The following is a 27,637-nucleotide window of genomic DNA, read 5'->3' as shown; positions in this document are numbered from 1 at the left end:
AACGCCGTATTGTTACATAAACCGCTTTGTTTATTGGAAAAGCCTGTCTCAAAAAAGGGGGCGGGACAGAAGGTGCGTAGCCTTGGCATTGGCTTGGAGGGACCTTCACTCCGTGCAACACGTGGCTAAGATGTCCCAGCTTGATGAAATTGATGAAATTCCACGGGTAGACGCCGAGAAGGAAGCGGGAAAGCAGCGCCACTGGGTGAGAAGAACCGACCAATCCGACTCGCCAATGGCGTGACAAGCAGTTCCGACCTCCTATAAAAAAGGAGGGAGAAAGCAACTAGGGCGTTCTGAGGTTGGACTAATTGTGTTGACAATTAGCCACTGGCCTGGGAGGGGCCGGGAGGGAGGAATGTGGTCCGAGGGGCTGCTGGTGGGTTTAGTTACCGGCGCGACTCTTCTCTTCCTCGTGCTGGCGCTGGTGGTGAGGCAGCTGCTGAAGCAGAAGAGACCCGCAGGCTTTCCGCCTGGTCCGGCGGGGCTCCCTCTCATCGGCAGTATCCATTCCCTGGCCGCGGAGCAGCCTCACGTCTACATGAAGAGACAAAGTCAGCTGTACGGGCAAGTAGGTTCGGAGGGACCGTGGCAGACCAAAAGCCAGCCGTCGGCTTGTTCGCCACTCGCATCGCAGCCTTTTCATGCTTTCTCCGTTCAGCTGCACGCCGCATAGGTTTGGACGACAACTCCCATCCCTGCTTAACTTTTGACTTTGCTGATAATGACTGATGGGAGTTGTTTTGCAGCGTATCGGAGGATGCCCGGTTTCGGTTTGCATCATTCTATGGAGAAATCGGGCTACTGATCTTTATCGAAATTGTTGCTTCTTGCTTCTTATTATCCCAGGGCAAAGAAGCTGAAAGCAGTTGTTGCAAGAAGCTTAAAATGAAAAAAAAAAAAAAAGGAAAGAAAACAAGCGTAGGCTATTATGTCCGTGATCTTTGGGACATTTTTATGACTCTTTAACTGGGGGTGGCGAGGGGCAGAGGGAATTTCAGTAGTACACTGTACAGTCTATATATAATTAACTTGTTGGTTCAGCAGGATATAATTCTGAATATGTCATTTTGTAATTATTGGTACACACATGCCAGAATGTAATTTCTTTGTACTTTGATTCATTATACAGACAGTCCTCGACTTTTGGTCACAATTGAATCCAGAATTTATGTTGCTAAGTGAGAAATTGGTTAAGTGAGTTTTGCCCCGTTTTACGACTTTTCTTGCCCCATTTGTTAAGTGAATCACTGCAATTGTTAATTTAATAACACGGTGGTTAAGTGAATCTGACTTCCCCATTGACTTTGCTTTCCGAAGGTCACAATAGGTGATCAGATGACCCCGGGACACTGCAACGATCATAAATATGAATCAGTTGTCAAGCATCTAAATGTAAATCATGTGACCATGGGGATGCTGCAACAGTCGTAAGTGTGAAAAATGGTCATAAGTCACTTTTTTGTACCGTTGTAACTTTGAATGGTCACTAAATGAACTGTTGTAAGTCAAGGACTGCCTGTACTCAACGTGAGAGACTTAATAGACTATGGTTTGCTTTGTGTAGTATTTCAGTAATAAAACAGAGCACTTATAGACCGACCACTTGTTTCAATAACTTGTCCTCCAAACCAATTTGTCCAGTATAAACAGGGCCGGATTTTCCTATAGGCTAACTAGGCTTCAGCCTAGGGCCTCAAGATCAAGAGGGGCCTACATTCAAATTGTTAGCAAAATTAAAATTACACTATTCTAAAAACAGTTAACACTAAAACACTGAACCAAATAAGGAGAAATTCTACAGATATGACTAATAAACAAACATAAAAATGTATTGGTTAAGATCAATGCGTTCGGCTCATTGGGTCTGTTTGTTTGTATATACTAGATTACACCAAAGTATAGTTCATACGTTCACTGATTGCTATGGCAAATATTGACGTACCTTATGCTACTAAGCTCTGGTTTGTTCTTGCATAAATAAAGTGCAAATTGGTGTAGATTGGAACAGACAAACGAACAGACCTATTGATATCCCGACGTTCGGTTATATTCGTGTTACTTCGCTAATATGAAACACGTGTTAATGTTATTAAAAAAGATTCTTATTTTAGGATTGCGTACACGATCATTTGATTCTCGCCTTTTGAGGTTAGTACCAATTACAACATGTTTCATTTAATATATTAATATATATCACAGTAATGATGTATTTTATTATCTCTCATGTAATTTACAAACTTAAAAATGGGAGGTGAAAGGACCCCATAAGTGGAATAGCCTAGGGCCTCTTTTCATCTAAATCCGGCCCTGAGTATAAAGTTAAAAGTGTCAGCTGCCGAGTTTTCTAGGTTTTTTAAAAGAAAATCAGTTACAAGTTAAAGTATGTAATAAGGGTCAAACAGCTTTTCTTCTCTGCTTATGCTTTGAATGAACATTTTAAGCAACCAGTTGAAAGCTTGGATACAGAGTTCTGAGGAGGAGAAAAAGTCAAAATAACTTTTTACTGGAAGGTAAAAACAAACAGGAAGCTCATTGTGTGTAGTGTCCCTGTGTTTGTATGGTGATAGTAATCTTAGGCAAAGAAGATCAGCGGATTATCTCTGGAATTTGGAAAATACAAATGAATGAGAATATTTGTTAATATATCTTTTATAAGCAATTTTTTTTTATTTCTTAAGATTTTTAGTCTCGATCTTGGAGGCATATCAGCTATTGTACTGAATGGCTATGACGCAGTAAAAGAATGCCTTGTTCAGCAAGGTGAAGTTTTTTCAGATAGGCCTTCTCTACCTTTGTTCAAGAAGCTGACCAAAATGGGAGGTATGTCTATTGTCATCGGTGATTTTTTAAATAAAAGTTTATTGTATAGCAGAATTGTTTTGAACTCTGTCTATAATCTTATCTTTTATTTTGAAAAAACCCCAGTCTTGAATATATTTTGTTTTCACCCTGATTTGAGATGCCAAATTAGACCAAAGGCTTACAAGCAGTGCAAGTTGAAGTTGCTGCAGTTGGAGTTCCCAGGCCAGTGAAGCTGAATCTTGACTTGAGTCTCAAATAGGTCCAGATATGCCGAACAAGAGTCTGTCCCAAATATGATTCCATAGCAATCCATACATATCTGTGGAACATGTGCATACAGTGGAACTTCAAGTCACGAATGCTTCTGACCACGACCAAATCGGGTGCCGGCCAAAAAAAATCCGCTAAATGTTTCACTCTGTTCATGAACACATCCTTGGGTGGTGTTCAAACACAGCTGCAGTGATTTTGTCTGCTGCAGCGATTTCCCATTCTGCGCCTTTTTGTGTTTGTGCGCATGCGCAATCAGACTTGCTTCCAGCCACGGCCAAATCAAGTACTGACCAAAGTCCTGGAACGGATTATGGTCGTGACCGGATGTTCCACTGTACTTGTGTTGCATCCCACTTCTCTTTGACCTATGATTCTCCAAACTTCATAAGATACCAGTATATTAAATAAAAGAAAAATTAGCTAGATAATATGAAACCGAACTCACATACTTTTGATAAAACTGTAACACTAAAAGTTAAAATCCTGTGGATAGGTAGAGAATGAAGATAGGTGGACAATGAAAACTTGGCACCCAAGAATAACCAGGATGTGCTTAGAAAGTAAGCAAACTTTCAAGCTAAACACATATTGTCAATCCTTCTGAAGTCTTTACACCTTAAACCTTTGGGTTGTTGGGATTAAATGGAAAACCTCTATGGATTCCTAAGCCAAAATAGCCCAAAGGACAGAGATACCAGAAGTCAAACCACAAAAAACAAAAAGCCACAGTCTTTAACAGTACATCAAAAGGCAACAAATTGATGATCATGAAGCGAAAAAAAAGAGGAACAAAGATATTGAGAACAAATGGCAGGAAATTAGAGTCATATACAAGTCACAAAGTTGTATAAGTTGGGCCAGCCCAAAAGGGTGACTAGCAGATTGGGTAGGTTGTGGATTCATAGGAAGAAGCAAAGTTAAGGCAAGCAAACACATAGTCTTTTCAGAAAATGAATAACAAAACAGACTCTTCAGGCTAGGTGTTTCTGATACTATGACCAAAACTGCATTCTGTTTCTGTAGTATATGTGGCATCTCACTATATGGTTACATAAAAACATTAGTGTAGAAACTCTTCTCTAATTAGTCCTCAAGTAGAATCTACTTTTTCTCTTTTTAAAAGATGCCATGTAATTGGCTGGCATCACTGAATTATGGTAATGCATGATTCTAATACTGTTGTCCTCCTGTATATTAATTGTTTACAATTGTTGTTTCAGGTGCATTCATTTTTCCATATGATCCTGTATAGCTTTTTCATTTTTAAAAAATAGGACTACCTTGTAGACATAGTTTAAGATAATTATTTAATGAAATAGATTTCTTCAATGAAAATGTCCTTTTGGGGGGGGGGGGACTTTATGATAAATTTGTTAGGGTAACTGCTTAAAGATGCCTATTCTCCTATACTCAGAGACCTTCTTGTAGATATAAAGATAGATACAAAAAATTGAGTCGTTGAGTAGAATAATATGATTTGTGCACTTAATGAATCAAAACATAGAAATTATGTTCCCAATAGTTAGTAGTTTACTATTTTTGGCAAAAACAAATTCTGTCTGAAAAGATAAAGAAAGGTAATAGATGATAATAAAATAAAATTATAACAAATAATTATGAATTACGAGTTAATTATGAGTTAAATAAAATAAATATGTTGCATGTTTCAGGTTTGCTGAATGCAAGATATGGCAGAGGTTGGACAGAGCATCGCAAATTAGCAGTAACTAGCTTTCGAAATTTTGGATATTGCCAAAAGTCCTTTGAAAGCAAAATAGCAGAAGAATCGGTTATTTTTCTTGATGCCATTGATACTTACAAAGGCAAAGCTTTTGATCTAAAGTACTTGATAACAAATGCCGTTTCAAACATTAGTAACTTAATTATTTTTGGAGAACGATTTACCTACGAAGACACTGAATTTCAACATATGATGGAAATATTCAGTGAAAATATTGAATTGGCTGCCAGCGCTTCGGTATTTTTATACAATGCTTTCCCATGGATTGGAAACTTGCCCTTTGGAAAACATCAACAACTGTTTAGAAATGCTGCTGAAGTCTATACTTTTTTACTACACCTTATTCAGCGCTTCTCGCAGAACAGGAAGCCTCAAGCACCTCGGCATTTTGTAGATGTATATTTAGATGAAATGGATAAGAATAAAAATGATCCCGAATCTGTATTTTCAATGGAAAATTTAATTTTTTCAGTTGGAGAACTTATAATTGCTGGAACAGAAACTACAACAAATGTTCTACGATGGGCAGTCTTGTTCATGGCTCTTTATCCTAATATTCAAGGTAAGTAATATGCAGTTGTTATGATGAGAGGTTTGCATGGAATGATGACTAAGAACATCATTTTTCTACTACATCTTTTAATACAATTTATAACACTGTAGCCCACATTCAGCTTAAAGATTTGGGGGAGTTTCCCTAAAATTACTGAAATTTGGATGATATATTAAAACAGTGACCTGTCAAATTATTGCACTGGTGAGGTTATTTTGATGAGAAAATTGGGCTTCTTTGGCCACTATTAATCAGTTCCTACTGGTATTTTAGGCATGCGGTGGCTCAGTGGCTAAGACGCTGAGTTTGTCAATCAGAAAGTTTGGCAGTTCAAATCCCTGCGCGTAACAGACTGAGTTCCCGTTACTTGCCCCAGCTTCAGTCAACCTAGCAGTTTGAAAGCACGTAAAAAATACAAATAGAAAAATAGGGACCTTTGGTGGGAAGGTAATAGTGTTCTGTGCGCTTTCGGCGTTTAGTCATGCCGGTCACATGACCACAGAGACGTCTTTGGACTGCGCTGGCTCTTCAGCTTTGAAATGGAGATGAGCACCGCCCCCTAGAGTCGGGAACAACTAGCACATATGTGCGGGGGGAACCTTTACCTTACCTTACTATTATTTTGGAGAATAAATTGCAATTAATATTATTTGACATAAATTAATGGCCTTGTATACTGAACCTGACATACATACATACCAGTGACGTGCGGTGAGGTTTATGACTGGTGAGGCACTGACACAGTGCTGGGTTTCAAATATTTTTAGACTTGTGGACTTCAACTCCCAGAATTCCACAGCCAGGCATGATCAGTTCCAATTTAAAGCGACAGCATTTGTTTTTCTCCTTTGCTGCTCCTTTCTTTTTCTTTTTCTTCTCCTTCCCCTCCTTCCTCCCTCTCTCCCTTCCACCCCCTCTCTCAAACACACACACACACGCACACACACACACACACATACACAAATTGGATTGGATTATCTCTCCTACCCCTTCCCTCTCTCACTCACTCTCAAACAAACCCCCCCACACACAAAAGTTGGATTGGATATCTTTTCCAGTGGCTTGAAAGCAGCTCCTCTGCCATCCCCCCCATTCCCCTGCTGCCTTTACCAAACACCTCCACCATTGCAAATGCAGCCTGCTGTCTGGGTGGGAAATGCCTGGAACACAATAAAGCCCACCCACTCACCTCCTGCTGGCAGGCTGGGGTGAGAGGAAAGGCAGAGAAGCCGATCTGAGCCTTCCAAAAGAAAGAGGCTGGGGGGAAGTGTGTGTACTACAGCATGGCTCTTTGCCTGGCTTCCTGCCTCCTCCTGTGGTCTCCTCAGTGCTCGCTTGTGCTCTCCCTCCCCAAGTGTAGTTTGATTGCAGGTGGAGCCATGTTGCCTTTTCAAACTTGTAATCAGTGAAGCTGGGCTAGATTTTTATATAGTTTTATCCAGCTGTGTGTGTGAGAGAGAGAAATGAATGGGGGCCTGGGGAGGAAGTCACTACACTTGGGGAGGGAGAGCACCAGTGAGGAGACCACAGGAGGAGGCAGGAAGCCAGGCAAAGAGCCATGCTGTAGCACACATACCGGCCCCACAACGTGGCTCTGCCTACAATCAAACTACTCTTGGGGAGGGAGAGCACAAGCGAGCCAGGGTCCTTCCCTCCAGCCTTTGCCCAAAGCCCTGCACAGCACCAGGAGGATGAACTTTGAATTCCTCCCCCTCCCTCCAACCCACACGTACCTTTTCCAGCTTTTTTTAACAGTTAAGCAGAGTCATCTACGGTGAGGCAGTAACTAGCTCAGCTTTTTCCTTTTACTTTTTTTTTCATGATGAGAGTGGTGAGGCTGTGCCTCACTTGCCTCACCTGACTGCACGTCACTAATACATACATACATACCGTATTTTTTTGGACTATAAGATGCACCTTTTTTCCTCTAAAAAGAGAGGAGCCTGCCCCATTGTATATCAAGAAGGGCTGTGTAGAGAGGGTTTCCTCTTTTAAATTCTTGGGAGTGCTTATTAGTCAAGATCTCACCTGGAAAAACAACACGTCTCTGGGATTGGAAAGGCCCAACAGAGACTTTTTTTCCTTAGAGTCCTGTGGAAAAATCACGTGTTACCCAGGGATCTCCGAGGTAGGTTGCTGCCTCTGTGAAAGGAATTTTTTCGGGCAGTGTTATCTTTAACCGTGGGATGCCTGAATGCTGGTAGGCAATCGGGAAAGGTTCCTTTCTTGTCCTCTGCGGTTTATTCGCAAACAGGAATTGAACTGCCAACTGTCAACCTTAGCCAGTAGGCAGTTGGGGAAGACTCCTTTCTTGTCCCTCCGTGGTTTATTCGCTCACGGGAATCGAACTGCTGAGCTGTTGACCTTAGCAGCGAGCAGACCCAGTGTCTTACCACCTGAGCCACCGCAACCCCTCGAGGTTGATTATATAATCTACATAGAGTTTATATACATACCTGAATAGAAAGGGGGGAAGATAACTTTAGAAGTAACAGAAACAGCAATCATACAGTTCTGTATAGTCCACAAATGTTCAAATGACAATCTAAAAACACACCCCTTTGTTAATCTTACATTGAAATTTCATACGTAAGTACAAATGTTATGGTGTACGTGTCATGTAGATGCTTACATACAATCTAAAAGCTTTTTCTTTTAACAGGACAAGTGCATAAAGAAATTGACTTAGTCATTGGTCCCAACAAAACAGCATGCCTAGAAGATAAGTGTAAAATGCCATATACGGAGGCAGTGCTACATGAAATTTTAAGGTTCTGTAATATAGTTCCATTAGGCATTTTTCATGCAACTTCTAAGGATACAGTTGTCCGTGGTTACTCTATCCCCCAAGGCACTACTGTAATCACAAATCTTTATTCTGTACATTTTGATGAAAAATACTGGAATAACCCTGAAATGTTTTGTCCTGAAAGATTTTTGGACAACTCAGGACAGTTTGTCAAGAAAGAAGCATTTATTCCTTTTTCACTAGGTAAGCATAAAAAAATGTGTAAATCTGATGAGTAAATAGATAATGAATGTGATATAATATGTAACAGTAAAATGCTTTACATATTCTGCTTTAATAACTTTGTGTAAAAGGGCAGTGTTTATTATTAATCTGAAAAATCAGGATACTAACACACAGGTGGTGGCGGTGCCTAACTGAAAAATGAAGTAGGATCTGCTTAGTAGAAGCAGATGGAAGATCATAAGGATATTCCAGAAATGAAAGTTGGGCTGAGAAGTTGAAAAAAAAACCCTACTTATTGCTATAACATCTGCTTGAAGTCACCAAGAGTCAAGCTTGATTTGAGTGGGATTTTATTTTTATCTTTGCAATGCAAGAAAACAATGAAATCTTCACTGGTAAACATTTCATGGTATTATCATTGTTTTTATTTGAACTCAGATACACAATGCAAAGGTGAAAATAATGGAGTTTCTCATAGGTGACTGGCTGCCTAATGGTTTCTTATATCTCTTCCCCCGCCCTCAGCTTAAGAATTGTGCAGAAGATTTCAGTATAGTTATTTATTACTAAACAGATTTATGTATCCGCCCAGTTCACACATAATGACTCTTGGTGGTATAAAGCAATGAAAAGCCAGAATTTTAAACCCTCAGATATTTCCAACCCACCCCCACCACAGTGGTGACAAATACCTTTGCAATCTTTTTTCATAGGTTTCCTTTTAATAATGAGTAGGTTTAATTTTTACCTTTTAAAGGGCTTTTTGTGTGAAAAGGGGAGAAATGTGTGTCAAGGATTAAACTGAAGACAGATAAATTGACGAGGTAGTCTAAGAAGAATGACTTTTCCTACCATTTCATATTTTACCTTCCTCCTCAGATTTTTTCCCCCCCATTACTTCTCCTTGACTAGCTGTTACAGGAAATCTTGTGGAGTATTGTGGCAGGTGTGGTGTTGCTGAGTTAGAAACAGTTAAAAAGAACAATAAGCTTTAGACAGCGTTAAAAGCAAAGGAAAAAGAATAAACACTTTGAAAATATTTTTCAAAGTTTTTCCGTGTGTTTGTATGTGTGTGACCATGAAAAGAAATACAAATATTTTAAAAATTAATATTTAGGATTCTTATCCAGAATGAATTTGTATAGGTAAAACTTATCTCCCTGGGGAGATTTGTTTGTTAATACGGTATATATAACAAATGGTAATCACTTACAATTTTTCAAAGAAGCTGTTTTTTCAGTTTTTTAGTCGTATCATGTTTCAAACATCTCTTTTTGAATGAGCTATATTTTAACCTCCAAGAATTTTATGATAAGAAACTGTCAATTAACAATTGAATTGCTTTCTTAATGTTACATGTTTGTGTGATTGGTAAAACATTAGCTGGATTTATTATGGGGAAAAAACATTGAACCAAACATTAAACAAATGGTGCATTCCCTCCAAAGATGCAATATGTACCAATTTCCTTATCACAATCTACAAGGACTGCTGAAATTCCTGTGTAAAACTTTTAAAGTTTTACTAATGGTTTATCTTCATAGTGAATTATCAATGACTTGCTGAAATAAGATACAATATAAAATAAATTATATTAGTTTTTAATTTCATCTTTAGAAAGCATTTCCAAAATTAGTAGCTGAGAAGCATATCAATGAAAATTCATTCTGTTTTCTAAGAATAAGGAATATATAATTTTAAGTTATACATAATTTAAAAATCAATAATTATTTACTCAAAAACATGCTTTTATTGATCTCCTATTTTTAATGTAGAGTAATCCATAAATATACATAGATTCAACCTGTAAATACATACTGTATGCGGCATAGATTGATTCATTATCAATCTGATTGGTTTTTTTAAAAACGGGCTTCTATATTTTGCTTTATTTCATATGTAGTTCTTGTTTTTTTTAAAAAAACAACTTTCTCTGTCTTCCCATTCCTCCCTTTCAGGACGAAGACACTGTTTAGGAGAGCAGCTGGCCAGAATGGAAATGTTTTTATTTTTTACAGCATTACTTCAAAGATTTCATCTACATTTTCCTAGTGCTTTGGTTCCAAACCTTAAGCCAAAATTTGGCATGACATTGCAACCTCATCCATATCTCATTTGTGCAGAGAGACGATATTAAATATTACCATGACGGCCACAGAGGCATAGGGAAATGATGTTACATACAGATTCCATTCTTTTGCCTGGAATGAACTGGTTTCTGACTTACTGTTAAGAAAAAGTCATGAACAAGCTTTCTGAGAAGCTAAATAGAAAAAAAAGGAGTTTAAAAAAAATTGAAGTGAGAAATGGGGTAAAATCTAATTTAATCTAGTTTGATCTAATTTAACTATTCAAGTCAGGTAAAGGGTTATTTCTACTACCTTTCATGGAAAGTTGGGCCCCATTGGAAATCCTGAGTAACCCAAACATGACTAGATGAGCTAAATTTACTTTATTGTAAGGTACGTTAACAGAATCTTGCAAGTCTGAAGATACAAATTTCCTGGTACCACTTTTAATCATCTAATCAATTAGGGTGCATTCTTCCTACATTTCTTTCTCTTACCATTAACCTCTTGGAGGCTCCACTCTCTCCCGTCTGATTGTTTCTTAGGCAGCATCTCTTTCACTTGTCCCTTAAGGTCATCCACACATTCCATTACAAAAACTGAAAACATCTAATACCTGTCATTCCCCCCTCCCATGATTTGGGTTAATGTCAGGATTCCAAGTAGCACCCCTAACGAAAGGATACTCCGAGGCTTGAGTTTTCTCAAAGTTCCATTTTATTAGAGATGTCATATTGGCACATCTGGGAAAACCCGAATCTGAAAGCTTCCAGGTTTTCCCCACCCAAATGAAAGTCCAACTCCCTGCCCAACACCCACATGTCCATCACATGGTCCAATCAGGCACCATCAAAACTGGAGATGCCTCCCAGTCACACCATCGCAGCTGCAGGGCAAGGTGTCCTTGACTCTGAGAAAGAAATGTTATTTAGACTATATATCTCCCATTCTCCATATAATCCCCCTCCCAATTTCCCACAGCATTATTTGTGGCTGGCCTGAAGGCCCAATGCAAAAGATGGCTTTCAGGCCTGACAATATCTTTCTAAACCTTCCAGTCTTGTCATATTGTTACTTCATCACCCAAAGATCAGCTAATTTGGCTGCTCTCGGAGTGGTTGCGTCCTCAGCCAGACAAATCAGTGCTGGTAGGGAATGGGGCTTGCTCTAATTTTATGTTATAGTGCCCTGTCAGCATTATTGGGGGTAGCCTGGGTAGTTCTTTGATTGACCTGTTTACTGTTAGCTTCTTTGGCAGTTCCTTGATTGGGGTATTACAAAGCTAACAGTAAACAGGCCAATCAAAGCGCCATCAAGGCCACCCCCACTAACACTGACAGGTTCTTTTTCAAGAGGCAACTGGTGTTGCAAATCTTCTGATTTATGTTGGATTATTTGATTTATTTGGTGCCATGGAGTCTCACACTTCTGAGTGTGAGGTAAACAAGGGCATTAAGGAATTTCTCGAAGATAACATCTTATTTATGGCCGCCATAAAAAGGGGCTCATAGATAAACATTCCATCCCTTACTGTCACTGTGATATCTCTGACTGTCTAACCAATGATATATGTACATGTGAAGTTTTCCATACATGAAATTGTATCTTTTCTTACGTAGTTCTCTTGTTTATGAATGTGTATCCACCCACCCTATTGAAACCAATAAAAAGGACGTGCAGGGATAGACCTGTGCGCTTCCATCCCAAGAACTCTGTGTGAATTCTCTTATTCGGCTGTTCCATGGGAGGCCCGCCAGCGGTAATTCTTTACAAACTGGACTTCCTTTGTTTTTCCTTCTTCAGTTCTTCAGCTTCTTGGATGAGAAGTGAAACATGTTCAAGGAAAAACAAGGAAAGCCCAGTTGCCTCTTGAAAAAGAACCTTTGGAATAACCCTGACCTGAATGATTGAGAACCTTCATAAACAATGACATGGCAAAACACTAGAATATAAATTGAGAGCAAAGCCCACTCCTTACTAACAGGGAAGATATGATCTTACCTAGTTTGGGTAATGAACCTCTGCAAGAAAACAATAAGCTCAGAAAGCACCAAGGACCCCTTATGTCAACCACGAGCTACAAATAATCTTTATTGGTATCATATCTTGTATGCCTAGCATTTTTTTTTTACATTGATACTCTCCTATTAAAAATACTATCATACTAGATAACTGTTAAAATTAGAATGACAGTAATGTTCAGAAAGAAAGATGAATTTTATATGGAGTATTTATTAAATACATATAAAGGAGTGTTAGAAGGAAGAGTAATCTCTTATGAGATTATATTCTAAATATATCACTATTAATATATTTAATTCACTTTTTGTAAAATAAATGAAGCAATAAATTGTAGAAAAAAATCTTATGTCTACAAATTTAATGACCGACTGAAATACCATTAAAGCATATGCGTATGGTTTTATTATTGCTTGTGTTTTACCTGAAAAGAAAAGAAAAAGTGAAAGAAGAAAATTTGGGGAAAAGTATTAAATTTTTAGTATATGTGCAAAACAGCCTATATCCACATTATATGAAGTATTAGAATTTAATTTTCTCTGTTCACCTGATATGTAATATTCATTTATAATATAAAGCAAAGATACTGGAACTGAGGAAAAGAAATGCTGGTTTTTCAGTTGAAACAGTTATGCTATAGTATCGTTTCTACTAGTAGCTCTTTCCCTGAAGTGAGAAAATGGCACTTCTAACTTGCCAAGGGTTTTTCCAAAAAGAGAAGAAGCAAACGAGAGCTTCCAGTGACAAAACATGTCTTCTTTCTTATCCCATTCCTTCATAATATTGTCTTACACGAACATTCTCCCAACAGCCCACCAGGCATCTCTCTTTCAGAAAATGGAAAAAATTATTTCCTCCCAAACAACCAAATAAGATGAGCTGACTGCACATTAGACGTTTGACTTGGTGCCAGGTTTTTGTAATGTATTTAGTTTTAATACGGTTATTAGGCTGTCTTAACTTTTGATGGTTAGCCACCCAGGGTTTTGAATGTTGTAAATAAACAAAATAAAATTATAATGGAATTAGTTCACAAAGCATGTACAGTATGTGACTTTTGTCTTTTTTTCCCTTAGATTTTATATTCATATCTCAATAGTAACTTTTGAAGTTTGGTTCATTCAAGGCAATAGCTAGTAAGCATAAAGGAAGGATTCCGCCTGAGTAATTTCACAGACGGTGTTGGTGTTACTTTGGAATGCAGCCATGATCAAAGGATACACACACAGATATTTATTATAATAGTTGTTGGCAAGTACAAATCAAAGGCATTGTATTCCTTTGTATGCATTTAAAGGGCTTTGGGATTTAGAGAGGAAGGGAATGGATAACTGGGCTTTACAAAAAATGATATAAGGAAAAGTAAGACAAGACAGACTGCAGGATTTACAAGAGATAGAAAAGAAAACCAACTTAATGCTTCTCTAAACATTGTTGGAAAAAACCCCAGTGAAAATATTTTCAAGAACTTTTATGAATTCTGGTGGGAAACAGTATATATTAATATGGGTAGCTATTAAAATATGGGTAACTTATAATATATACTTATCATTTAATGGGCAGTTATTAATGTTATTTATTAATAAAACTAACATTATTACACCGGGGAAACACAACATTCTGTTTCTCTGGTACAACTATTTTAGTTTTATTATATACCATCTTCCTGATGATACCATGGCTGAACTTTTAAAAGATTAACCCTCTTTTATGGCATTATTATTAAGAATGGCAAGTCTTGAAGGTTAGAAAAGAGGAGGATGAGGACATTTTGGCTAACATCCAGACTACACCATCTCTGGGTCACCAATTTTCCTTGACCAAGCCAGATCCATTACAATAATTGAAGACACCAATAGAACAAGAATTTATGTATGGATAACTATTTTTCTGACCATTATAATGAATTCTCCCTACCATATAACAAACAAAAACTGATAAGAAACAAAACCATAGGATCATGCTGATGTATATAAGGTGAATCACCCTTTCAACCAATGAGAACAATGTAAAACAGCTGACTACTGGCTATGAGCCGAGGAAAGACAAATTGGTTTCTTAAAGCAGAAAGCCAAGCATCTGATCATAACCAACTATTAACTATTTTGAATCCAAAAGACATTTCTCCACCATGAATGGTATTAGAATAACAGTGATTAAAAAATCATCTACATCCGTCTTGCGGTTAAGAAACTATCTACATACATACATACATCTACAACTACTTACATCCATCTTGATGTGAAAAATTTGATCTTAGTGAATTATGACCCTTGGCAGTGGAGCATTGTGCCACATACTCCATCTTGCTTAGTCCTCTGCTAAATCTGAGAATCAAAGGGATCCTATCATTTACGTGTGTGTATATATATATATACACACACACACACGTAAATGATATATATATATATACTGCCAAGGTTCCAACAGATGTCCTAATTAACTCATGAGTCTCGAGCCAAAACCAGTTATTTATTAGGAGCAACATGTTGGCATCTACTCAAGTGAGGTCAACTTGACATTCTCCCAGGTTGCAGCTTGAGCAATAGTTTTGTGAACGTCTATGAAGTTTCCTAGTAGGATAACCACCAAACATTTTAAAATGAGCAAACATTTAACACAAATCCTATAGTAAGTTAGGAAACATGATTAATATTAATATAGTGAAATAATTGTGTTTTTCCCATTGCAAACCTGAACATTTCGATTTAGGTTTCATACGCATACACATTTGCAATCTCATAGTTGGTAGTGGTCACCTATAGAGACACTACTAAAATGAGGATAAACTGGACAAAATGTTTGTATCTTATAACTGCTTTGTTTATAAAACAGCTAAGCTGTACTCTGCTTTTTTTTATATAGTTTAACTAAATAAGTTACTCGTATAGGATTCCCCCAACACACTAATCCATACATTTTGGCATACTAATTATATTAGTCAGTTCTTATGATAAACTAAGTCACAAACAGGTTATCCTATTTTGTATGTTGTGGTGAACCCTGGTTTTGTATTCATGCACTTATATAATAAAAACATATTTTTTTAAAAAGAATCTTAATACATGCCAATTTAGCAACCCAATTTCTAAATACTTCCACGTGCAGGGGTGATGGGTAAATTATGACATGCCATTGTGATTTCCTGATACAAAGGACATGATGTGTATTTAAGAAGCTGTCAACTGTAGCTGTCATGATTCAAGTTTTAGGTTGAATTTTTTGGGCAATGGTGTCATAGCACATATGTTCATTTGCAGTCATCATGACTTATTACAGACACTATTGTGGGGTTCTTTAACCAATACACAAGTCAAGGTAAACTCAGCTTCTTTCTGCATGCCATAAATCTATACGTCCTGGTTTTCAAAATAGAGCAGAGGGTGATTTCTAGTCTGACGCTCCATAATGGACACCTTTTAAGATGGGCTTCAGCTATTTTGATCACAAGAGCAAAAGAAATGCACTTCCTGATTCTCCTGATCTCATCTAGCAGTGAGTGATTCTGAGGATAACACTGATGGGAGGAGATGAGTCAAAAGTCTGAGTCATTCTGTCTTTTGGCAGCGTTACTGGAACACAGGGAAAGCACAATGAGAGTGGTAGGGGGACTTTCTAAAACATTTCACACTGTGTGTATCCCTTTTTAATGCATCAGTCTAAATAATAATGAACAATAATGTTAATGTAGAAGTTTGGGTGATTCTTTCATTTTTTCAGAACTGCAAACTGCCCCCCCTCCGTTTCCCCTACTGACCAAGACATGGTCAATATTTTCCCTGGCTTTTGGAATAGTTCAGTTGGAAATAGGATTTGTGATATTTCCGATTGACAAAATGTATTGCAAACTTGAAATTAGTCATGAAATCTTAAATGCTTTATAGGCATTTAAAAGGTCCTTAAATATTTTAAAAAGAAACAGGATGATTTGAACTTGTTTTCATTTATTTTAATTGATATTGTTTATGCATATCTTGTACAGTTGACCACTAGGAGATTAAAGGCATCAGCAGTATAAACACTTAGTAAGTGAATATATGTTTGTAATGTGCTTATGTGTGATACACAAGGATCATGGGTGAGAACTATCTATGGAAACCCAGCAGAAAATCTGGAAAACCACACCTTTTTGCCTTCTTCTCCAGTTACTATCCCAGCATTCCTTTTAGTAGCTCACCAGTGGGTCCTTTTATCTTACTTTATTTTTTTTATGTTTTGGAGGTTGAGAGCCAAGTGGAGGTAGAATCCCACCAGATGGGATAAAGCAGGGGTGTCAAACTCAAGGCCCTCCAAATCTCAAGGCCCACGGGGTACTTATATCTAGCCAATGGGGCCGCCCAGGAACAGTGAAAGACTGGCCCGCGGTACCTCTGTCAGCAAAAATGGAGCTGGAGAGGGCCGCATGAGGCCCACCCAAACTCAATTTTTGCTGGAAAATGGTTGCAGGAGGACGTAGCTTGGGAGACCATTTTCACTGGCAGAGCGCTCGAGCTACCACAGGTGCCCCTGACATAGGTGACATCAAGCTGGCCCCATCCACCCTGGCCACACCCATCCTGGCCCCCTGAGGTCAAACACAACCTTTAAGCAGTTCTCAATGAAATCAGGTTTGACATCCCTGGGATAAAGGAAGCCTAGTTATTTTCTCCGCATCAATTTGGCCATGGACATTCTTGCAAATGTGGGTGGTATGTTACCTATCCAAGAGCAGTGGGGTCTCAATTTATTTCCCCCTGAGGCAGCACACAAAACTACGTTGCAATAAGCAATCTTAAAACAAGCCATGGTTTCAAATTCTGGTTAAAATTCTCTGCTTGAAGTAAGTTTGAGTGACACACTGTTCTTGTTATTCCTGGATGTGTCATGTTAGCCTTGAGGAACACAAGTGACTCAGGGACACACTTGCCAACTTTGTGAATAAGCAAAAACAGTCTTTCTGCCCAATAATGGCCTCTTTATGGAAGTTTCATAAACAGTGCCAATGAACTTGAGAGCCACTGTGATATACTGATTCAGAAGTTGTCCTAGGACTGGGGACAGTCCACTTCTAGTCTACCCTACTAGCCTTTGGGTGGTTTCTTTCACTCCAACTCATGTCAAAGGTTTATTGTGGGCAAACACAGAAGGACAATTGTGTCCAGTGCCCTTAATTCTTGAAAGAAAGGCACCGAATCTAATAGATAAATATCCAAAGTTGATGTTCACTGCAACATGAATCCCAGTGTGGTTTCCAATTCAAACCTCTGAGAGCCCAGGTGAAAGAACCAAATACACCATATTTTATCAACTGCTCCTCTTACAAATCAAATATACCGTATTTTTCAGAGTATAAGACACACCTTGGGAGGCCAGTACTGAAATTGAAAGTGAAACTTGCTGTTCATTGCAAGAGGCAAATTGCTGGGAGGCAGAGGCAGATTTTTTCCCCTTCTAATAAGGCTAAACTGAAACAGGCTGTTTGTTGTAAGGAGCAAATTGCTGGGAGGCAGAGGCAGATTTTTTTTCTTCCAATCAGGCTAAACTGAAACAGGTTGTTTGCTGTTTGCTCTTTGGTGCAAGGAGGTAAGTCAATAACTAGAAATGCCTATAGAATGTTCAAATTATTAGACTTATTTTTTGAAGACTGCTTTATTATTGTTCTAGACAACTTAACAAAATGAAGAAGCTTTTTAAAATAAATGCTTGATCTGAAGAGGCCCAGTGCTATTGTATCTTCTTTTAAATAGCAGAGAATAATGTATACTTCCAGAAAGCCACATCAATTTTAACAGGATCTGTATAAGTATAGTCTGAAATGTAACACCACAAACAATGTATAGTATATCTTCTGTACTGTTTGCCGTTTGGTGCAAGGAGGCAAATTGCTGGGAGGCAGAGGCAGATTCCCACCCCCTTGTTTTCCTCCCCAAAAGCTAGGTTATATTGCGGAGCATCTTATACTCTGAAAAATATGGTAAGTCAATAATAACTATTATCTCAACATTTAAGCCACATAGAAATAAAAGACATGTTAAAAACTATGAAAAGTAAAAAAAAACTATATCTGTTGTATGCTGAATTTCAGACAATCTTTTAAAACACTTTGTTGAAAAATTTAGCAAAATTCATTTTAAACAAAAATATTCTGTGTTATCAAGGTAAATTAAGCCATTCTTCAGGACACAATATATAATTGTCATTTCTTTGGCAGAAGGAGTTTATGGTGTTTTAAAGTGTGTTTTTAAAGTATTTTTAGCAGAGTCCTAGAATCAACTCTATAAATCACCTGGTTCCCTTCTAATATTGGGTGGTGATGGGAGGAGAATATTACAAACCATCAAATATTACTCCCCTTAAAAAAAAAGAAAGGAGTAATTGCTAATTACTTATTGGCCCCAGACAAAATAAAACAGTTTGGTTGCAATTAAGAATACAATTCCGAAACAGCAATCGATCTATCTGCCACATCCAGGTACAAACAGATACTTTATAAAAAGAGAAATTGAAACTTGATTAACATAAAATAAATCAGGGTAATATAGTAATGTTTCTTTCAAGCTTTTCCTATTAAAATTAATTCAATAATATTTCTGATATGTTAGATACCATGTGACTAAAACTGAGTTTAGAACATTTATATAAAACCATCTTTTAATTTTTATGAAGATTATATACAGAGCAAAAGTCAATTTTTAATGACCATCTAGCATTAGCATAAGTCTGTAAATATAAAATCTACTGTGCCAGGTTTTTAAACGTGAATCCTGAGAAAGAGTGGAACATATTTATAACATTGACTAGAAGAATAAAATCCTGTAATTATTAAAATAGTTAAATAGCTTGTATGCTCTATTACAGAACAATGAGGGGAAAAAGGCCACAGGTATATTTAGCAAATTAGCCTGAATACTCATTGGAAACCTGTACGTTTTTAGAAAAATAAAATAGCAAGCCATTTGCCACAGTAAAAACAAAAGCATCAAACAGATGCAGAGGAAATTCAATTTTAAACATAAGGACCTGGCAATTCTGATTGCAGCCACCTAATGGTTAAATCAATCCAATAACTTCATTAATCAAACTCTTGCAAATTAAATTTATGGGAACTGCTTATTGACAGGCACAGTGATTTTAAGGTTCGCGTTAAAAACAAAATTCTAAAATAGTATAGGCCTTTATCTCAGCAGCGTCTGCAAAACACAATGTCCTTATAACTTGGGTATTTCGGTTTTAATTTTTCTCCAAACTGTTAATTCCCTTTTGATATTAAAAAGTTACTTTTAGGAAGGCAGCAAAACAAGATACATGAAGACCAAGCTGGATATAAAATCGTCTCATCATGGAACGCAGTACTGTGTTCAGTAAGTCTATGAAGTTTTTTTTTTTAAAATTTCCATGTGGCAAAAGTGCATAGAAGTGTGATAATGCTGAAGAAATAAGTATCCTTTCACATTATTCAGTACAGGGGTGGGTTCCAGCTTCTTCTACTGCCGGTTTGCTTGATGCGCCGCATGCGCAGTAGGTTAAAAAATGCCTTTGTGCGTGCGGAGAAGCAAAAAACAAGACAGAACTGGTTTGGGGGCGTGGCTGGCGAAGTTACTACCTACTTGGCCGAACCCACCTCTGATTCAGTATACTATTTTTCATACTTCTTCAGGTCTGTCAGTTTACAGCCAGCATTATGGGCAAAAGTATATTTTTGTAGCAGTCTAGAACAGTGTTTTTCAACCTTGGCCTTCCTGAAGATGCGTGGACTTCAACTCCCAGAATTCCCCAGCCAGCTTTGCTGGCTGGGGGATTCTGGGAGTTGAAGTCCACACATCTTCAGGTAGGCCAAGGTTGAAAAACACTGGTCTAGAACACTGTTACGAAGTCTTTGTAAAGTGTTTTTTTCCCCTTGTTCTTAATGTCGTTCGTCTTCTTCGTCGGCTTCCTCAATGACCTGAATCTCATCTGTTTGACATAAGGAGGTATTTTCTGAATGTTCATTTTCTTCTGGTTTATTTAGTTCCTCTTCTTCAATTATTTTCTTCCACATTTTATGGTTTTCATTCAAATGGTATGTCAGCTGACTAAATATTTGCTGTCCGTTTCTTCTTTGTAATTCTGCAAAAGAAAACAAAATTTTCAAACTCACTTCAAATAAATAACACATTTTTAAGAAATAAATCATATGTTTAATTTATGTCCTGTTTAAGGAAAAGAGGGGAAAAACGAGGCTTGTTATCATTTGGAAGTTACAGAAGAAAATATTAAGAAATAAGCAAGCTTCCTAGATAATGTATAATGGTGACATTCTATTACAATTTCTTCTTTTATGGAAATACAGGTAGTCCTCAACAACAGATCATTTAGTGACTGTTCAAGGTTACAACGGCACTGTAAAAAGTGATTTATGACCATTTTTCACACTTAAGACCATTGTATCATCTCCATGGTCATGGGATCAAAATTCGGTTGCTCGGCAATTGATTCAAATTTATAATTGCAGTGTCCTGGGATCATGAGATCATCTTTTGCAACCCTTTGGACAAGCAAAGTCAATGGAGAAGCCAGGTTCACTTAACAACCATGTCACTAACTTAACAACTGCAGTGATTCACTTAACAATCGAGGAAAGAAAAGTTGTAAAATGGGGGGAAATTCACTTAACAAATGTCTCACTTAGCAATGGAATATTTGGACTCAATTATCTTTGTAAGTCGAGGACTACTTGTAACCGAAATCAAATTGTTCAAAACAGCATTTACTCTTACTTGTTCCTAAATCTTCCATTTCCTCTTCGCTATCCTCTTCCGCATCACACTCTTCAGAGCTTTCCCTCTCATCTTTTTCAATCCACCTGCCTGGAAGCAAGCTGGCTGCATCGTAAGAATTGCAAAGAGGACCAACAATGTCAGCAATAAAAGATTCTTGTAATTTGGCAAGTTGAGGAGAATGTCGGTTCATAAAAGGGCTAATAGGTAGCCCCAGGCTTGCTTCTTCATCTCCCTGGAAATTTATACATACAAAACACTTAGAATAGATTGGACAGAACACGAGAAGAAAAAAGGGGGAATTCTTCCCATAATCTTACCTAGTGTTACAAAGAGCCAAAATCACTAGATGTTTGCTTTTAAAATTGCATTGCACATAGATATTTTCTAAACAGATGAAATGGAATATAAAAGATGGACAAGTTCTATGATAAACGTATCTTCACACAAATAGCAGTCTAATAGAGGAATAGGCAGCATGCAGGCTTTGTATTACTTACATTCCAGCTTTTGGCATGATTTTAGATCCCTCTATAAATAATACACTTAAATATTTTAAGATTAGATTTTATGCATATAGTCATTCCATGTACAAGATTATTTGCATTGTTTTCTCATATGTGTTCTGTTTACACAGGTTTACCTGTTCATAAAATTCATTAATAATTCCCTCTGTCCATTTCAGGTGGAGATCTCTAACTTTGGCTGGACCATTGATATCTGCAAGCTTGATGCATATCTGACATATTAACAGTCGATCGCTCTCATTGCTCCATTCAATACCATGTCCATTCATGTTTACCTATTTAGAAGAGAGACAAAGGCATAAATTAAATATTTTCTTCAATCCTTCATAGCTTTTATATATAAATTTAAAACATTTTGGGAGTTTCTTATATAAATTACAGTTTAATTTGTTCTTACATTTTGCAGTATTCATGTGTAATTTGAACTAATTCCTAGGTATATGGCTTAGTTCCAAGGAAGGGGGCACAGGTTTACACTTATTTGTGATTTAAGTATCACTGAATGCAGTGAATTGAACTAATTCCTGTCTGTCTGTCCGTCTATCTATATATATATATCCATCTCTCTGTCCCTCTCTCTCTCTACCTACCTACCTAAAGTATTTTTAAAGAATTTCGCTGTTGACATTCATCTCCTTGTTCCTGTCTAGAATTTTGTGCTTAATACTTACAGAAAAAACCCACTGAATTCAGCAAATAATTAAAAATACACAATGCACTGATATTAATTTATGTTCAGTTACCTGCATGTATATTTGTATAAGACAATAATAACTGCATCACATTAGTCAACCTGACAACCATTCTTCAAGGAATCCTATGGACCACTCAAAAATCTTCATTGATTTCCTGGATAACAGCAAAGAAAGTACCTGCTTGACCTCAAGAAACAAACAAACAAAAAAGCCACCTCCTTCCAGGCATAAAATACTCAATATGACTACTTGGCCTGCATGAATTGGGCAGGCAGATCCTACCTGGAGGAGAGAGTCCCCCCCCAAAAAAATGAGCTACTAAGAATATTTTAAGTAATGTCCCGCATATTGAAATGGGCCCAAAACTCAAAGCAACAATGCAGTCTCCATAGTACTGGTATCATTCTGAGGTACTGGTTTCAATCAGTCTGGAAGTAAGGGATTATGTTTAATTCATGCTGTAACTTTCAAGTAATGTTCAAGAATAGTCCCATGTAAAGCAAATTACAGTAGTCTAACTGGGAGATGAAAGGTCATGATTCACTATAGACAGCATCTCCTAATCTAGAAAAGGTTGTAATTGGTGTGCTAGCTGGAACAGGCCAGTGCGTCATCTGGCAATGACCTATTCTTGCTGTGCTAGCAGAAGTCACAAGTCTAGGAAAACCCGATGTCAAGAGATAAAGATGGAACTAACAGATTAGCAAAGGGCCTATACAAAAAACAGCACTTTTATCTTGCTACAATTCATTCTGAATCTGTTCCTTCCCAGCTAATCCTTCACACCTCCAGGCACTGGATCTTCCATCTCATGATGGAACAAATAAACTAAACACTGAACACCGTGAAAAATCTACTACAAAACAGAACCTACTAATAGTTTTTAGCTAAAATTCCTCAAAGGTATCACAATAAGAAACTGATCTTAATGTTTTCCGTATTATCACTCAGGTGACTCTATTACAGAATTCACTGATATCATGCATAGATCAAGAATCTATATGTCTGCACATCTTCCAGTGTGATATATATTATTTGCTTATCACATTTTACACAGAATAAATTAGCCAGTCACTATGGTATATAAAAGAATAAAAGAACAAACCAGCTCTCAGATAGGGCAATATATTAAACAGTCTAGAATTTGGATACCTCCAAAACGAGTGAGATTATCATTGCTATGCCACATATCTTACAAATAATTAAAGTGCCAATTCCTGTGAAGAGAATTCATCTGAGCAAGAATCTCTTAAGAGGTTCAACATCTTTCTGATGATTAATTGAATTGAGGCCAACTGTTCTTTCCAGAATAAAGATATTAATCAAATCCCCAGTGCATAAATATCTGCCACACCAAACAACTGCTTGTTGAATGGGTATTAAGATTTCAGTATCATTATTTGTAATTTCAGAATTTCATTCCCCCTGATATCACTGCTGATCCTGTCTCTAGATTATAATTTATATGTCTGATTAAATGAATTATAAGATTAGAAAAGCAACATCACAATAAACTTGTGCTTTTCCCCTTTTCTATTCCATTCCCTTGTTCTTTGTTTCTATTCTGAGAGTTGAACAAATTTTTAATCCACTACGTTTGATCAGTAATTATTGGCATGTCAAAGTGAATTGGTATATAATAGCTAAGAAATTTAGTATATGGGTTAGAAAGAGTTGTTAAATAAAAATTAAATACAAATTTCCCAGTCATACTTGAGAAATTTGTATAGATTACAGAATTGTACGATTTCACTAGTACCCTCTCCTCAACTAACTGTAACTTCTCTTCCCCAGTGGAGAGGCTATCATTCCCGCAATAACAATAATGTGAAATATGCAATCTATGCCCTAGGCAGATAGACAGACAGACAGACAGACAGACAGACAGACAGACAGATGATAGATAGATAGCTAGATAGACAGACAGACAGAGAGATAGGCAGGCAGGCAGGCAGGCAACAATGCACCATGCAATAACAAGTAGAAGGAGATAATGTAGTTGGTATCACAATCTTAATTGAAGCCAAAGTTTGCTGGCTATAGATGACTTAGAAATGTCTGAAAACAGATAGAACTAAGGACCTAACGTAACCTTTTTACAGCAAGTGTATTAAAGACTATCTGCACCATTCTAGGAATGGTGTGACGGCCTGGGAAGATCACCATAGGGGAACTATTATGATGTCCATCCTAACCTTCTTGCACTGACTACCCAAATAGATGAGACTTGTTCTAGAGCAGAGGTGGGTTGCTGCTGGTTCGGCCCAGATCAGCCGAACCGGTAGTAGCGGCAGCAGGAGGCTCCACCCATCCACCTGGATGCTTCTGCCCAAGCGCAAAAACATTGCATGTATGCACACACGTGAGTGCGAGCAGGGGGGGGCGGCCAAAAATTACCCACATCTGCCCCACAGTAGGACTACTTTTCTTCCTGATTTTATATTATTCTATATTCAGGGGATTCTTAATGCAATGTAAAAGTATACAGGAACAAAGAAAATATGTGACAGCAGGATAAGGAATTACTTTTTCAACTTACCCTAATGTAACACATTAAAAAGCCATTCAAAACATATTTATATTTGACTAAAATGTGAATTTTATTTGTCTTTATGCAGATTAAGCGCATTTATGTTTGAAATAATTTGGTACTATTTTGGTTTGATTAATTTAACTTTGTTCGGTATTTTTCATTTATTTATAATCCTTTTCTTTATATACTGTAAAGAACATACATTAATAAGAAAATATTTAAATAGGTAGTATACAATATTGCTTAAACCATGCAACATACATACGTACTGCATATTTCTGTAAATTTCTATAAATATAATGAATAAATAATATTAAGTAGAACAACACACCTTGGCATTAAATTCAGCAAGAAAATCAAAATGTTTCTTGAGATCTGTGGCAAGTATTGCTTCAATCACTAAGAATCGAAATCGTTTGAACTGTACATGGTCAAGATTAGACAGAAAATTGTATTCCGGTAGTGATAAGAAGAGGCTCCATGCAGAGGCTGCATGATGATTTTCTAGAACTGATCTATCATTGTACAACACAGCCTGAAAAATAATTAGTACAAATATTTTAAAGCGTGACATTTCACAAAACCGTAACAACCAATTCATGTTATCTCTGAGAAATAGAATAAAGCGGTTACTTCTTTATGAGAACTATTATGCTAAGCAATTAGATATAAATCTCTAAATAAAAACACCACCTTAGGTCCAGAAAACATAGACTACGTTCAATTTTCTACTCTTAAGGAAGAACCATGTTCAAATAAACCATAGAAGCATCTGCTTATAGTCATTCTTCTCCACCTTCTTGGAAAGAGAGGGAAAAGCTGAAACAGGGAGAGGGAAGCGTAAATAATAAATTTAGTTCAAGTGAATGCAATATTATGCACATTGTAGGGAGAGCCTTAATCTCACGTATACGCTAATGGGAACTGAGCTGCCTATAAACTAGCAGTTCATGGGATTATTACTATGTCACCAGAATGTGCAGAAACTATGAGAAAAACAAATTTCATCATAGGAATCATTAGGAAAGGGACTGAAAATAAAACAAGTGATAATGCAGTGCCCTTACAAAAACGGGCATGCATCTATCTCTGAAATATTGTGTATATTTCTGGTTCCCAAGCTGAAATTAAAATGATTAGGAAATTCAGATGCCTTTCCTACAAGAAAAGCTATATTGTCTAGGACTGCTGAAGTTGGAAAAGTGATTGAAGGAGGGCATATAAAATTGCTCATAGCATGGAGAAAGTGGGCAGGAAGAAATTTTCCTATTTTCTCAAAACCGTAGGACCAGAAACCATCCAATTAAGTTGATGGGAAAGAGATTTAGAACCACTACTATAGCAGCAGCCACAAAACCCCTTCACACTGCATATAATTAACTTCCAAAATTCATTATCCCAAAATGCATTATCTCATTTTGTAAACTAGATTATCAGACCCTTGGAGGCCTGGGTCTCCAGCTGCAGCTGCTAAATGCCAGTAATAAATTTCTCTTTATCTACAATTTCATCAGAGATGAGAAAGCAAAGCTGGCTTGCATTACCAACACTTGGATGGATGCAGAGGGAAGTGTTTCCCTGCTCTGAATGTGGCCATCTAAGGTTGGGTGCAGCTGCAGGCCCATGGCAGGAGGGGAGGGCAACTATCATGCAGACGCTCTATAGAGGCACTGTTCCACAAATAATTGGGTGTGAGGTCTTGTTCCTCAGGGAAATGTTGGGACCGCAGTTGTTGTGCCATCTCCTTCTGCAGAGCACCTCTCTTCCTGAGCTGCTTAACCACATCTCTGGGCTGGCAGTGTGATATCCTACTGGCTTCCCCATTGACTTTGCTTGTGGGAAGCTAGCAGGGAAGATCACAATGGTGATCACAAAACTGTGGGATACGGCAATTGTCGGCTGTTTGCCAAAATTGCAATCACGTGATTTTGGGAATGTTGCAATGGCCACAACTTCAAGGACTGGTCAAGTTTCTCTGATTCAGAACCATCATAACTTTGAACAGGTGCTGAATATATTGCTCTGTGAGTATAAAACTTAAAATAATAGAATTGCTAGAAATCTGATTATATAATGCTAAATTTAATAGTTGAATTAGGTAGCATATATGACTTTTCATATTATACAGAAAACGATCCTACCTGTGGCGCATTTGTTGCTACCAGAAAAGCATTTGTCCGACCAGGATGATCAAAATCATGCATGGCTGCTGCTACATATAAAGCCATTAATTCTAAGGCTGGAATATTTGATGCTAAATATCCATAGTTTTCATCTACAACAGGACAGCTTTTGGAGGAAACATAGGCAACATGGCCCCCTGAAATATCACTTTCTGTATCCAAAATAATAATCATAAAAATAACATTTTAAGAATATTCAGAATTTTTATAAACATTTTCAGCATATCAAGCAATCTATAGATCTCGCTGTGCTGGATCCAGTTAAATATTTCCTCAATCAGGACTCTATCAGAGTAGAACTTTTGATTCTGCTGAGCTTTCTTTAAAGGTTCTGTAAATTGCACTAATAGTGAGTGAGACAAACTTTCCAGCACAAGTGGGGGAAGGCACAAGTGATATAAATAATATATATATATATACCTTAGCATCACAGTTCACTTTACACAATATTAAAGAATTCATTTAATTCACGCGATGCTAAAAATAACAGAATGTACTAAAGAGGTATATATTAATTGAAACAGGATGTT

At 37.4% G+C, this 27,637-nt stretch overlaps 2 protein-coding genes across 5 annotated transcripts in view; one reads left to right on the top strand and one right to left on the bottom strand.

Moving 5' to 3' along the window:
• Positions 1–312: 312 nt before the first annotated feature.
• On the top strand, positions 313–13,800 carry CYP2R1 (cytochrome P450 family 2 subfamily R member 1). Of its 2 annotated transcripts, XM_081938324.1 has the most exons (6): positions 489–575; positions 1,137–1,197; positions 2,682–2,823; positions 4,749–5,381; positions 8,035–8,364; positions 10,305–13,800. In XM_081938324.1, exons 3-6 carry the CDS (start codon positions 2,817–2,819, stop codon positions 10,481–10,483), a joined length of 1,149 nt encoding a protein of 382 aa, XP_081794450.1. In that variant the 5' UTR covers positions 489–575; positions 1,137–1,197; positions 2,682–2,816; the 3' UTR covers positions 10,484–13,800. The 2 variants fall into 2 exon arrangements, with proteins under 2 accessions (XP_081794449.1, XP_081794450.1); XM_081938323.1 differs by lacking the exon at positions 1,137–1,197 and having other exon boundaries at positions 313–571.
• A 2,429-nt stretch (positions 13,801–16,229) lies between these two features.
• The window catches only part of PDE3B (phosphodiesterase 3B), a 55,894-nt gene continuing 44,486 nt past the window's right edge, over positions 16,230–27,637 (bottom strand). The window contains exons 12-17 of one of the 3 annotated variants that reach the window (XM_081938316.1): positions 27,066–27,259; positions 25,256–25,459; positions 21,813–21,971; positions 21,170–21,404; positions 20,276–20,519; positions 16,231–20,130 (exon numbers count right to left, since the gene is read on the bottom strand). In XM_081938316.1, the coding sequence (XP_081794442.1) occupies positions 20,317–20,519; positions 21,170–21,404; positions 21,813–21,971; positions 25,256–25,459; positions 27,066–27,259 (995 nt within the window). In that variant the 3' untranslated portion in view covers positions 16,231–20,130; positions 20,276–20,316. Of the gene's footprint in view, positions 20,520–21,169; positions 21,405–21,812; positions 21,972–25,255; positions 25,460–27,065; positions 27,260–27,637 lie in introns of all 3 variants that reach the window. The other 2 variants (XM_081938317.1, XM_081938315.1) reach the window with 2 other exon arrangements.

This window comes from Natrix helvetica (genome assembly GCF_964273705.1).
Source record: "Natrix helvetica genome assembly, chromosome: 1".
Classification (NCBI taxonomy): Eukaryota; Metazoa; Chordata; class Lepidosauria; order Squamata; family Natricidae; genus Natrix; species Natrix helvetica.
Note: the sequence above shows the minus strand (reverse complement) of the source record. Positions and strands in the feature narration are given on the sequence as shown.

Excerpts from the sequence above, each read along its gene's own strand:
- CYP2R1 (XM_081938323.1), top strand. The coding sequence starts at position 359 with ATGTGGTCCGAGGGGCTGCTGGTGGGTTTAGTTACCGGCGCGACTCTT. Across the intron at positions 572-2,681 it reads AAAGTCAGCTGTACGGGCAA|ATTTTTAGTCTCGATCTTGG; the intron begins GTAGGTTCGGAG and ends TTATTTCTTAAG. Across the intron at positions 2,824-4,748 it reads GAAGCTGACCAAAATGGGAG|GTTTGCTGAATGCAAGATAT; the intron begins GTATGTCTATTG and ends TGCATGTTTCAG.